Source organism: Balaenoptera borealis (genome assembly GCF_965194805.1).
Source record: "Balaenoptera borealis genome assembly, chromosome: 20".
Taxonomy (NCBI): Eukaryota; Metazoa; Chordata; class Mammalia; order Artiodactyla; family Balaenopteridae; genus Balaenoptera; species Balaenoptera borealis.
In genome coordinates, this window is record NC_138879.1 from 11057224 (window position 1) to 11070220 (window position 12997).

General features: G+C 55.5%; 2 protein-coding genes across 9 annotated transcripts in view; one reads left to right on the top strand and one right to left on the bottom strand.

The window, feature by feature from the left end:
• CARD14 (caspase recruitment domain family member 14) overlaps positions 1-5002 on the top strand; it is a 38424-nt gene extending 33422 nt beyond the window's left edge. For all 5 annotated transcript variants that reach the window (XM_082372804.1, XM_082372805.1, XM_082372807.1 and 2 more), the window contains 4 exons: positions 654-827; positions 2865-2986; positions 4047-4162; positions 4789-5002. In XM_082372804.1, the coding sequence (XP_082228930.1) occupies positions 654-827; positions 2865-2986; positions 4047-4162; positions 4789-4984 (608 nt within the window). In that variant the 3' untranslated portion in view covers positions 4985-5002. The remainder of the gene's footprint in view (positions 1-653; positions 828-2864; positions 2987-4046; positions 4163-4788) is intronic.
• On the bottom strand, positions 27-12993 carry SGSH (N-sulfoglucosamine sulfohydrolase). 4 transcript variants are annotated; one of them, XM_082372820.1, is made up of 8 exons: positions 12842-12993; positions 11522-11682; positions 9621-9726; positions 9187-9337; positions 8681-8837; positions 8235-8316; positions 7177-7380; positions 27-391 (listed from the first exon to the last, which is right to left on the bottom strand). In XM_082372820.1, exons 1-8 carry the CDS (start codon positions 12936-12938, stop codon positions 309-311), a joined length of 1041 nt encoding a protein of 346 aa, XP_082228946.1. In that variant the 5' UTR covers positions 12939-12993; the 3' UTR covers positions 27-308. The 4 variants fall into 4 exon arrangements, with proteins under 4 accessions (XP_082228946.1, XP_082228943.1, XP_082228945.1 ...); XM_082372817.1 differs by lacking the exon at positions 27-391 and adding an exon at positions 5028-6364; XM_082372819.1 differs by lacking the exon at positions 27-391 and adding an exon at positions 5853-6086 and having other exon boundaries at positions 12842-12992.
• Between the last annotated feature and the right edge of the window lie 4 nt (positions 12994-12997).

Here is a 12997-nt window from a genome sequence, read left to right on the forward strand (position 1 = left end):
TCATCTGGACAGCAGTCCTTTTAGAATATTAAAGTCTGAACACTCTCCAAATGCCCAACACTGCACAAACCAGTGGACCCTCAGACAACTGCTGAGTGACTGGTGTGGGCATGAGGCCGTGACAGAGGCCGGCATAGCACAGACCCCTGAGCAGGTAAAACTGTGCAATGAGATAAGCAGAAGTGAATTTAGAGAAAGGTAAATCGTTTTGAGTTTATTTTCTTCTTGAAAAGTGTTCTGAGTGCCTAATATAACCTGAATGACCAGGAGAGGAGATCAGGGACCAGGGAGGGAGGGTAGGACTGGGATCACGTGTCCCTTGAGGCTGAGGGAGGAGACACAGGAAGCTTCCAGATCGTTTGCAAGGATGAACATGGTTTCTCTATCCTCCCTATGAGCCAAACAAGGAAAAGGTTTTAAACTGCAGCCTATGAAGCTGATCCTAGAGAAGCACAGGGAATAATCAACAGGTACAAAGGAATCAGCCAGGGAAGGTGTGGAGGGCATGGTGCATCGTGTGGGAGCCCAGCGTGCCCTGTGTTACTGCAGGTGCCAGGGCTGCAGTGGCGAGCAAAACAGACACAGGCCTTCCTGGGGGTGGGGGGCTGCTGCAGCCTGGCGCCCGGCCCGCTCACGGCTCCTTCCTCCCACAGACCCCTCCACCGTGTGCTTCTGGGCCGAGAGCTACTTCACCCTGGTGCCCTACACCCTGGTGCACAGCCACAGGCCCAGCCGGCCCCGGCCCGTGCTCTTCGTGCCCAGGGTGGTCGGGAAGATCCTGATGGAGAAGCTGTGCCTCCTCCAAGGGTATAAGAAATGCCCAGCAGGTACGCTGTCTCCTGGGAGTCCCACCTGACTGTCAGGTGGCAAAGCGAGGTATCTGCTTTCAGGAGGGCAGCACGACCAGAGGAGTGTCCTGGGGCTGCCGAAACAAAGGACCACAAACTTGGGGGGGGCCTTAAAACAGCAGAGATGTGTACTCTCACAGTTCTGAAGGCCAGAAGTCTGAAGTCAAGATGTCTTTGCGGGCTGCACTTCCTCCAAAGGCTCCAGGGGGGAGTCCTTCCTGCCTTTTCCTGCTCTGGTGGCTGCTGGTGGCTTGTGACTGCATTACTTCCATCTCTGCCTCCTTGTCTGTGTGTCCCTCTGTCTTCATGTTACTTTCTTACAAGGAGCCAGTCATGGGATTTAGGGCCACCCTACTCCAGTGCGACCTCATCTTAACTAACCACATCTGCAAAGACCTTATTTCCAAATAAAGTCATGTTCTGAGGTTTCAGATGAACATGGATTTGCGGGGGCGGGGGGGGGGTGTTATTCCACCCAGTGCAGCTCTGCTGGCAGACAGGTTTGTACTTAACCAGAGTCATACAACCAAAGGGCTCCATCCACCTGCCCAAAGCCACTCAGTGTAGAGCCATGGAGATGGACTGGCCAGTGGGAATCTTGGGTCCCAGTGGCCCTGCTCAGCAGGAAAGGTGGCTCAGCTGGTTGGAGAGTGGAGAGCAGGAGTTAGCTCCTTGGTTTTCTTCCATCCACCCATCACTGGTCGGTGGCTGCCTCAGAGAGTTAGGCTACAAGCTGAGAGTGAACAGGGCCCTGTCCTTCTCCCCTGGAGTTCACAGAGGGGACAGAGAGAGGCAAGTGTGGCCCACGCAGTTCCTCCAGTGAGCACCTGCTGTGTGCTAGGCTCTGTGCAGCGGGCTAGAGAGTCCAAGAGGCCCTCAGGGTCTACTCTGCTCCTCTGGAGACAGACACCTAAAGACGTGGCAGACTGACCCATCTTAGCTCCACAAGTGATCCAGAGAGGGATTCTTTGGAGGGGGTGGAAGTGGGGCTGCAGTCTGACGGCAAGACAGGACAGGAGTTTGTGAGCAGAACCAGGAAGTCCAGGCTGAGGGAGCAGAGTGTACAAAGGCACCGAGGCACAGACGGCACCATGGGGAGGCAGTGGGTGCCCAGACGTGCCGTGTTCTGTGGTAGGCAAGGGGACACGATCAAGCCTGATCTTTGAACGCCCGTTTTCAAAGCAGAATAGAAGACGGACTGGAGAAGGGCTTGGCTAGGGGCTGGGCCAGAGGTGGTACAGCAAAGCCACAGTAGGGAGAAGAGGGCAGCCCCAAGAGCTGTCTGCCAGCTGTCTGCAGGATCTGGTGATGCTTTGGAGGGTGGAGGCTAGCAGGAGAGCACGTGCAGTTCTCACTTGGGAGACTGGGTGCTATTCAAGGAGAAGGGAAAAGTCAGGGTGTGTTTTGACATGTTTATACAGGGCAGAAGTTCTCAGCCTGGGCACGACATTTAGGCCTGGATCATCCTCTGTTGTGGGCTGTCCTGTGCATCACAGATAAGCAACATACCTGGGGCTCAACCCATTGGATGCCAGGAGCATACCCCCTTCCCAGCAGTTGTGACAGTCAGAAATGTCTCCAGACATTGCCAAGTGTACCTTGGGGGTAAAATTGCTCCTGGTTGAGAACCACTGATTTAAGGGATTGAAGGGATTTCTGGGCGTAAGAAGTTGCATATGTAAGTTCGGAGCTTGGGAAGTGATGGGAGAAGGGTTTATCTACATTTGTCCATCCTTCCTTCTTTCCCTCCACTCTTCCCTCGACCCAACCTTCCATCCATCCACCCACATCCTGGCACTGACTAGGCACCTGCTGTGTCCAGTGGTTTAGGGTGAATGTGCAGGGCATGCACTCTTCCAAGCAGGAAGAGCAGGGTCAGGTTTATAAAGAGGACACCCTAGGAAGAACTTGCCCCAGAGCTGGTGGGGGTCCGTGGGGGCAGACCCATGGGTGTTCAGCATGGGCTCCTGGGGGAGCAGCTGGGTGGGTGACATCCCCATCAACTGTCACCTTCAGCATACTTGAGCCAGGAGGAGTACGATGCCTCCAGCCAGAGAGGGGACATCATCCAGGAGAGGGAGGCGTCTGGTGGTCGCTACTGTGTCACCTGCAGCGCAGTCGAGTCCCTCATGGGAAAGGTAAGGGGTGGGGTGGGGGCTGCGAGGAACTCCATCTCCAGAGGACGGCAGTGGGAGAAGGCAGGAAGTGCCAACCTCCAGGGCCCCCTGGACACCCCAGGTTGGTGCTCAGCTTGTCTCTGGCTCCATCATGGAAAGACCAAACCCCGTTTCTGCCATTTGGGGTCCATGTGACCTCGGGAGGGACTTTTTTTTTTTTTTTAACATTTTTTTTCCTTTAAACTGAAAGTTTTTTTTTTTAAATTAATTTATTTATTTATTTTTGGCTGTGTTGGGTCTTCGTTTCTGCGCGAGGGCTTTCTCTAGTTGCGGCGAGTGGGGTCCACTCTTCAACGCGGTGCGCGGGCCTCTCGCTATCGTGGCCTCTCTTGTTGCGGAGCACAGGCTCCAGACGCGCAGGCTCAGTAGCTGTGGCACACGGGCTTAGTTGCTCCGTGGCATGTGGGAATCTTCCCAGACCAGGGCTCGAACCCGCGTCCCCTGCATTGGCAGGCAGATTCTCAACCACCGTGCCACCAGGGAAGCCCTCGGGCGGGACTTTTAACTCCCCTGAGCCTGTTTCCTCAACGCAGGAGATGTTTAATAAACATTTGCTAAATCAGTAAAATGGAGATAACAATCCATGTTTTAAGGCTCAAACAAATATATGAAAAGAAGCTCACTGTGAACTATAAAGTTTTGTGTTGATACAAAGCAGCCAGGAACAGCCGTGAGTCAGAGGCACAATGGCCCCCCCATCCTTCACAACCCCAAAGAGGTTGATGGAGCCATCCAACTCCTAGGATTTGAGCTCCACGCAGTCTCCCTCAATCCCGATGGCCTATGATTTCTAAATTTCCCAGGCAAAAAATCAAACGGATGGAAACTTTTAAAACTGTACAGCCAGCAACCTCGTATACAAAAGGGCATTCCCGAATTCTTCTCCCCACCTCCTTTACAAACTTCAGTCTTGCCTGCACCCTTCTCACCCTTTTCTCCCTTCTCTCAGCGTCACTCCTGGGTGTGGGCTCCGCTCGCTTCCTCTAAGGCTGAGGCTCACTCCCCTCCCCTCTCCCCCCAGAACACCCACGCCCTCCTGGACGTCCAGCTGGACAGTGTCCGCGTCCTGCACAAGATGGAGATCTTCCCCATCATTATCTACATCTCCATCAATGAGAAGGTGGCAAAGAAATTCAAGTAGGTGCACCCCTGGGGGCTGGTGGTGAGGTTTGAATGGGCACCAGAAATCCCCATAAGGCCCATGGCGACCACGTCCAGAGCCCGTGATGGGGTTTCCAGGATCTCACCTCGTGCCAGCCTTGGAAGTGTCACAGGGCAGTTCCCCTAAAACATCCAGGACAGAGGTCCTGCAGCCCACCCCCAGGGAGCAACCCCGAGGACAGTAAGGTGAGACCCTAGAACCTGACTGACCTCGGCTGAGGCCACGTTTCCTGGGGTAGAGTTAACAGTCCATCTGTGTTAGGTAAGGACAGAGACTGAAAAACACTACTTGGTCCATTGCTGGGACAAGCCCAGATATCCTGCTGCCCCCTTTATAATTTGAGAACCAAAGTTGTAAACTAGATCCGCCGCCCCACCCCCCCACCCCCGTTAGTGCAATGTCATCTAGGGCCCCAGTCACATCTTCTTCACAAGGCACTGGTCCCCTCGAAGCAGGCCATCTGTGTCTAGGGGCATCTGTTGCATCATTGGTCTATTCAGGTCCCTAGAATTCCAAGCTGGCAGCTGATTTCTGGGGCTCTGTGCTGGGAGGCTGGTGCAAGGCTCTCCCTGAGCCACCCTCCCATCTCCGGCTCTGGCAGGAAGGCTCTGCAGCAGCTCGGCACCACAGAGGACCAGCTCCTGGAAGCTGCCAGGCAAGAGGAGGGTGAGCTGGATAAAGTGCCCTGTCTGTACAGCAGCCTGGCCCCTGACAGCTGGAGCGACCTACATGCCCTGCTCGGCTGTGTCCGCCTGGCCATTGCAGATGAGCAGAAGAAGGTTGTGTGGACCGAGTAGAGGCCTTGCTGATGGCCCCTGTGTCATAAACAAATTCAGAAAATGAACTTGGTATATTTTACTAAAATAAAAAGCTTTTACAACGCTCTGGCCTGTGGCTTCCCCACCATGTCCTCCAGGATGGAGTTGACGGGGGTGGGAAGGGTGATGGGAGCCCATCCACTTGAAGGAGAATGCCCCCTTTCTGGGTTTTCCAGGCAGGCGGAGGCAGGGCAGGTCTGGAGCATTCCATGCGTACTGTCTGTGCTACAGACTTGTGTTCACCCGAAAAGAATTCACCCAACCAGAGGATGGGGCGGCTTCAGGCCTTGAGCAGAGACATCTTCATCCTTGGACACTCTCAAAAAGAAGGGCAAGCTCTGCCCATACAGACCCCAGGATGAAACTCGTCACTTAGGGAGCCTGCCAAGAATCAGTGGTTTCATGGAAACCCAGCCCGGAGCTCGGGAGCCTGATGGTGAACAAAGTGAAGAAAGAAGACAAGCCCAAGTTTCCTTCAAAGGCTCCCTCCAGACCAGGACTGACAAACAGACGCTGTCCCCATATGGAGTGCCGTTTGCACTCACCCACCACCCTCATGGCACACAGAAGCCCATCTCCTCTCAGGTGAAGGGCACAAGAACGTCTGTGGGTTCCAGAGAACCAAGAGGGACTGAAGCCCCATGTCCCAGACCCTTCTTCCTGCTGTTCCCCAGACCACCCTCACCTTGTCACAGGCTGGGGATCCTGCACCATCCTGGGTACCCCCCAGGGAATTCCTGTGCCAGGACACAGCTCAGACACAGGACAGTGGTCCCCCACTGTGGGGGTGGGGAGGGCCTCACAGTTCGTTGTGGAGTGGCCGGCACTGGGGAGAGAGCTTCTCCTCCAGCACCCCATTGGGAGCACATACCCAGGGGTCGTGTGTCTCCCACTGCCACTTGACCAGTTGGGTCTGAAGCAGTTCCAGAACCTGGGCATAGCGGGGGTCAGTGGCCAGGTTCTGGGTCTCGTGGGGGTCCTGGCTCCTGTCAAAGAGCTCCCAGCGCTCCCGGTAGTAGTAGTGATGCAGGTCCTTGTACCAGCCCGTGCGCCGGCCGGCTGTGGTGCGATTCAGGAGGTCCTGGAAGGTTGGCGAGACGTAGAAGTCCTGGTCAATGGGAAAGGGCATCTTGAAGTGGAGGTTGTGCACAAGGTGGAAGTTCTGGTGGTGCACGGAGCGCATGGGGTAGGACATGGTGACCTCATGGTGGCTCTGGCTGCCAAAAACCGTGGTCCAAGGAGGCTCCGCCTCCAGCGCCGGGAGGAGGGACCGCCCAGTGAGCTGGACATTCTTTGAGCCAAAGATGGCATAGCTGGGGTAGGGGATAGAGAACCAATCCAAGATGGTGGGCGTGAGATCTGGAAAGGAGATGACATCTCAGCAGGGCGGGCCCTCCAGGGCACCAGGCCCACCCCCGTGCAAGGGCTGAATCCAGGCCACTCTGGAAGCTGGTGGGCCGCCTTGCACATCAAATCACCAACAGGAAAAAGCTGCTACAGGCCAACTCATCACTGCTGCGTCACCCTCTGGGCCGTCATGCTTTCAATGCCATGACAAGAGCCCCCAACTTGGTGACACCCAGGATCCTTCTAAAATCCTTCAGACCAGCGAGGAAGCCCCCACACAGGGCCCTATTCCTGTTCTGTGCTGTGGCCAGAACGCTTCCTGACCTTGGGGCCAAAGGGAGATGTGAGCCCTGAGCCGCAGGGGGCCCACGCATGCTGCTGCCCTGACCCCTCAAAGTGGGGTCAAGGGGCATCAATATCACCTGGGAACTTGTCAGAAATGCAAATTTTGGGGCATCACCCCAGACCTACTGAATCAGACACTCTGGGGTGGGATATGTGGATACGAGCAAGTGCTCCAGGTGACTGATGCTCACCAGTGGGCCAGTGGAAAAATGACTGGCTTGAAGGCAGTGAGACCCAAACTAGAATCCAAGCTTGGTGCTTACAAGCTGTGTGACCTTGGGCTCCTAACTTCATGTCTCTGAGCCTCATTTCTGCATCTGTAGAATGGGGCTGACCATCCTTTCCTCACTGAGGTGGTGTGGCAACCGCATAAGGTAGTGGGTGAGGAGCTACGCCTGGTCGTGGTGGTCCCACTAAATGTCCTCTTCCTCCCCCACTCCCCCTCCTCGATCCCTGCTGCATGGAATGCAGAGTCATACCTAGAAGGCTCACGTAGGCCTCGCTGACCTGGCCCCAGCGTTTTGGGTGCTCTGGGGATGACACCAGCATGGGCTCAGCAGTGCCCGGCCAGTAGAGGTTGGTCCTGCCGCTGGGGAAGGGGATACCATTGTCAGATGTGAAGATCACCAGGGTGTCATTCAGGACACCTGCTCCACGCAGCTCCTGGAGCACGAGTCCAATCCCTGCAGGGTGTGGAGGGGATAGCAGAGCTCAGCCGCAGGCAGATGCGCAGTTGTGGGAATGCGTGTGCACTAAAGCATTTCTTCATCCGGCTGCTGAACCCGGCACCGTCATTTCCTTCAATCACCCCGGCCCTCCTTCCCACCAGCCAGGCCTCCCGCCCAGCACTCTGCCCAGGGCCCTGTCCTGGAGCAGGACTTGCACAGCCTCCACCTGAGTGCACCCCTCCAGGGACACTGGCCAACCTTGGCAGTTCCGTGTCACCCCTATGCAGCTGCTACCTGCCATGCAGTGGTTTCTGTGTTTCCTGGAATCTCCCCGTGGAGGTAATAAGGATGGGCTTGGGTGGGGCCAGAAGATAGGATTCTCTCTACACCCACCCCCTTCCCAAGTCCCCATGAACTAATGGTACCATCAGGGAAATGATAAAGGCACCAACCTCTCAGACTGGGTTGAATGGTGGTTCCCCTAAAAGATATGTCCACACAGAACCTGTGAATGTAACCTTATTTGGAAAGAAGGTCTTTGCAGATACAATTAAGTCAAGGATCTTGAGATGAGATCATCTTGAAATACCTAGGTGGTCCTTAAATCGAATGACAAGTGTCTTTAAAAGAAGAGGAGGGCCACAGACTAAAGAGAAAACACAGGGAAGGAGCTCATGTGACAACAGAGGCAGAGACTGGAGTAATGCTGCACAAGCCAAGGAACACTTGCGGCCACCAGAAACTGGAAGAGGCAGGAAGGACTCTCCCCCAGAGGGGACATGGCCCTGCGGCACTGTGATTTCTGGCTCTGGCCCAAGATAGGGGCCCAAGCTGTACCCTATCCCACCACCTGGTCTCCTTGAACCCACCTTGGTCCATGCGGCTGATGGTGGTGTACTGAGCGGCCAAGTCAGCTCGGGCAGCCGGTGTGTCAGGGACGAAGTAAGGCACCTGGATGGGGCAGGTGGGTGGAAAGTCAAGGTTAGAACAGATAGGTTGGGTGGAGGGGGCTAAGTGGCCAGCGCTTGAATTAGGGTGGGAGATACAGATGCCAGCCTTCCTCCCAGGGCCCAAAATCATCTCTCTTCCTGAATGGATTATCCCAGAACACCCACGCTTCTGGGTACATCATTCCATGTCTTTATGCTTCTCTCTGCCACCCCACGGATGGGGACCTGGCTCCAGTGAGTCAGAGGGTTTCTTCTTACACACCTGGGGCCAGAGCTGCAAACCCACGAGAGGGGCACAGGTCCCCAGATTTATAAGGTGGAGGAAGAAGGGTAGTTCTCGGAAACGTGGTGAGGGGTCCTCCTACCTGCACATCCTTCGGGTTGTAGGTCTGTGGGGTCCAGTCTGGGATCTGCCCCATGCCACTCTCCCCATTGCCAAACTTCTCGCAGAAGGCCCCGTACTGTGGCTGGGAGTGCCCGCAGCGGTGGGGGTCGTGGAAGGCGACATAGAGGAAGAAAGGCCTGCAGATGGAGGGACGGGCTTGAGCGTTGAGGTCAAGGTCAGATGGCTGACCCACCACTTGGCTTCCACCCTGGGGAGCCTCATCCTTTGGGAAGGAACACCCCTCAGCTTTGCCTACTCCCTTATAACTGAGAGCCTCCCCGTGATCCACACTGCCTCAGTTTCCCCATGTCCCCTCTTCTTCTGACCAGATCAACTTGAGCATCTGGAACCTTCTCCTCCACCCACACCCCAGCTGTTTGGGGACTCCAAGAATCCCAACCAAAGACTCTGGGATCTGCATCCAGTATTAACTGTCCAGAGGTCTGGCTGTGTGAGGACAGTAAGGGGGAGGGACCCTCCTCGCACCTGTTGTCCCGAGTCTGCAGGAATTTCCGGACCAGCAGTTTAATTCTAGTGATGTTCCGCCCCACCTGGAGGACAGAGCCATTCTCCTCCGTGTACGCAAAATCAAATGGGTACACCGTCTCCGGCCCCACGTGCTTCTTCCCAATGATGCCTGGAGTGGGGGAAATAGGCCTGTCCAGAGCCCCTTCGGTCTCCCACTCCCCTCTGCCCCCTTCTCTGCTCCCCAGGCCCTGTGTCTTGCTGTGGCCTCCAGGAGGGCAGCCGGGCCCTTGTTCTCGTGTGCCCATGGCCCAGCCAGGAGGCCCAGATTCCTTGGGGTCAAGTGCTCAGAGCAGGCAACACAGGGCCCATGGTGGCTCGGGACAAGGCCTTGCCCCTCTGGGGCAGGGAGGTAAGTTGCTGTCCTGCCCCTGTGGCTACACAAAGCCCCTCACCTGTGAGAACACCAGCTCGGCCCAACAGCAAAGGCAGGCTCTGCACCCGGTCGAAGGAGTTGAAGTGGTGGACATCCTGGTGCAAGCCATACATTCCGTTCTGATGCTGCCGGCAGAGATGCTGTGAGGCCGGGCGCCTCCTGGCAGCCAGGGTCCTGTCCCCCACCCCACCCCCAACGCTTCTGCTCTCCCAGGCTCACCAGCCTGGCCCTTTGTAGGCCCCTGATTTAGAGTCCTCAGAGAGGTTTTTTTTTTTTTTTTTTTTTTTTTTTTTTTTTTTTTTAGATTTTTTATTGATTGATTGATTGCTATGTTGGGTCTTCGTTTCTGTGCGAGGGCTTTCTCCAGTTGCGGCGAGCGGGGGCCACTCCTCATCGCGGTGCGCGGGCCTCTCACCATCGCGGCCTCTCCCGTTGCGGAGCACAGGCTCCAGATGCGCAGGCTCAGCAGCTGTGGCTCACGGGCTTAGTTGCTCCGCGGCATGTGGGATCCTCCCAGACCAGGGCTCAAACCCGCGTCCCCTGCATTGGCAGGCAGACTCTCAACCACTGCGCCACCAGGGAAGCCCCTCTCAGAGAGGTTTTCTCCATCTCTCACTCCCCGCCCAACAGGCCCACAGGTCCCTGCCATGGGACCACAGCAGGAAATACAATAGACTGGGAGAATGTACACTAAAATTAGGGGTGGTTTTTATTTTCTTCTTTTCGTGTATCTGTACTTTTCAATTTTTCTATCAAGAGCACACATCGTAGAGTGAAAACCACACCAACAGGCATCTTTTTATTAGCTGACTTTATTTTAGAGTGTAAAAAAAATTGTTGTACGTGTTGCAAACTCAAACAGACTAGAGAGATGTAAGAAGGAAAAACCCTGTCCTTATTCCTGTGGCTCACTGCCCAGAGGTGAGCGTAGCCTACAGCTGCCTGATTAACCTTTCAGGAAGCTTCTGTGTACAGGCCACAGTCTCCTCTTTATGTAGGCCTCCTACTCACAGCCTCAGTCTCTCAGAAAGGGACGTACAGAGCATCCCCCCGATAAAATAACGCTGTGAGATAATACATCAGGAGTAAGTGCCCATGTACACCCAGGTTCACAGCAGCATTATTCCAACAACCAAAGGTGGAAGAAACCCAAGTGTCCACTAATAGAGAAATAGATAAACAAAATACGCTCTATCCACACCATGGAACATTATTCAGCCTTGAGAAGTAGTGAGGTATTGATGTGCTCGGGTGAAGCTTGGGGACATTATGCTCGGTGAAACCAGCCAGCCACAAAAAAGCAAATACTATATGATTCACAGAGACAGAAAGTTGAATGGTGGTTGCCAGAGGCTGGCGGAGCAGCGGGAATAGGGAGTTAGTGTTTAATGGGGACAGAGTTTGGGGTGATAAAAAAGTCCTGGAGATGGATGGTGGTGATGGTTGCACAACAATGCGAACGTACTTAACGCCACTGAACTGCAGCCTTAAAATAGTTAAAATGGTAAATCTTTCATTACATATACATTAGCACAATAGAGTAAGTGCCTTAAATGGCAGCTTTTATTGTCACAAAAGCTCCTGGGACAATATCATGAAAAGAGTTAACACTGGGCTGTGCAAGTACCTGCCAGGCACCTTGCTGTGAGCTTTACATATAGAGAGTTAACTTGGCCAATCCTATAGTAATCCCAGGAGTGAGGTATTACTATCACTCCATCTTACAGGTGAGGAAATTGAGGCACACAGAGATAAGTGATTTGCTCACAGTCACACAGTGGTGGAGCAGGGCTGCACTTGGACCATTTGGCTGGGGGTGGGGGAGGGAAGGTGGGCACATCCCCAGGGAGATCAGGGAGGGGTTCCCAGCAGCAGAGGCCTTGGGGGCTCTCCCTCCTCCTGAACCCCTGCTGCCCTCACCTGAGGCAGGCCAGTGAGGAGGCTGGCCCGGCTGGGAGAGCAGCTGCTCACGGAGGTGAAGGCATTGCGGAAGACAAGGCTCCGGCGGGCCAAGGCATCCAGGTGAGGGGTGGTGATGGCACTGTTGTTGTAGGCACCACTCTCAAAGCCTCCGTCGTCCGCTGAGGAAGGAGGGAGACATAGAGGACCTGATGAGCTGGGCTCAGAAAGAGCAGCATGTGGGAGTGAGAGAGACCTGGGTCCTGCTGCAGTGGCCTGGCAGTGATGCCCAGGCGGGTATGATACCTCTGTAGACTTGATATCACAAAGGTGTGATTCCCAAGTGGGAATGACCCAGTGGGCATGATATTCAGCAGGCTTGTTACCTGAGTGGGAATGCCACCAGGCATGTATGAAAACTGGGTGAACATGTTAGTAGGCAGGCATAAAACTCAGGGGAGCATGAGATCCAAGCAGGCATGATTCGGCAGTCCTGGGCTCTGCAGACATGCCTGAGGATGTGGATCCACGTGCCGGTTCTCTGCCAATGCCCCTGAGATAGGGGGATTTGAAGGGAGCCGCTCTGTAGAGTGCTGTTTAAGTTACAATTAGCAGAAGGACCTGCCCCAGACCACAAAGTTAATCAGAAAGAGTGGCCCTGGCAGACAGCCAGACCTCAAAAGAGGAAAAAATCAGGTTGCCTTGTGATAGCTGGGCTCTGGTTACCCAAGCAGGAAGTCTCGTGAACAACAGGGCGCTAGAGGAACTTGGGGTTTCACGGAGGTGGGGAGGGCCGGGGGAGAAGGCAGGCGGGCGGGCGGGTGGGTGGGTGGGGGCTGCTCCCTTCAGCCAGGAGAAAGAAAGTTGAGCCACAGTGCTCTGGGGTCTGAAAAGGGAAGGGAAACGGGGTTATCACTGCTGGGGAGAAGATGAGAGATCCAGGGCACCCTGCTGGTCTCTGAGGACTTGGGCACCAGCCACTCTTCTGGCATCCCCTCTGCGATATGTGGAAAGCCGCCCAGCCTCCCGAGGTGAGTGGGGACCGCAGGCTTAGCCCTGGCTGTTCTGGTCACGGTTCGGGGTACAGGGTCAGGACCGGGGGCAGGAATGGGGTGTGAATGCTGGGGCCGACCCCTCCAGACCCCACAGTGGACAGGGCCGCCTCTGCTTGCCTCTACAAGCAGCCGACCACGAAGAGTCTGGGGCCAGCAAAAAGAGGAGTCGGGGAATGAACGGCAATGGGGCCTGCAGGGCACGGAGGGTTAGCGCTGGCCGCTTCTGGGCTTGACAGCCGGCGGCGGTGGAGGGCGGTGCCCGGGGTGCCGGCGGGTCGGAACTTACCGAGGATCAGCAGCACGTTTCGGGGGCGCGCCCGGTGCACACAACAGAGACCCACTACGAGGAGCAACACCCAGCAGGCCGGCCCGGAGCTGCACATAGCGGCGGCTCCGGCCGGGCGCCGCCCCGCGGTCACGTGAGCACTAGCTCTCCCGCCCC

Coding starts and splice junctions, on each gene's coding strand:
- SGSH (XM_082372817.1), bottom strand. CDS start 12,938: ATGTGCAGCTCCGGGCCGGCCTGCTGGGTGTTGCTCCTCGTAGTGGGT. Junction 8,838..9,186: donor CTGCAGACTCGGGACAACAG/GTGCGAGGAGGG, acceptor CTCCATCTGCAG/GCCTTTCTTCCTCTATGTCG. Junction 8,317..8,680: donor ACAACCCGAAGGATGTGCAG/GTAGGAGGACCC, acceptor TGCCCCATCCAG/GTGCCTTACTTCGTCCCTGA.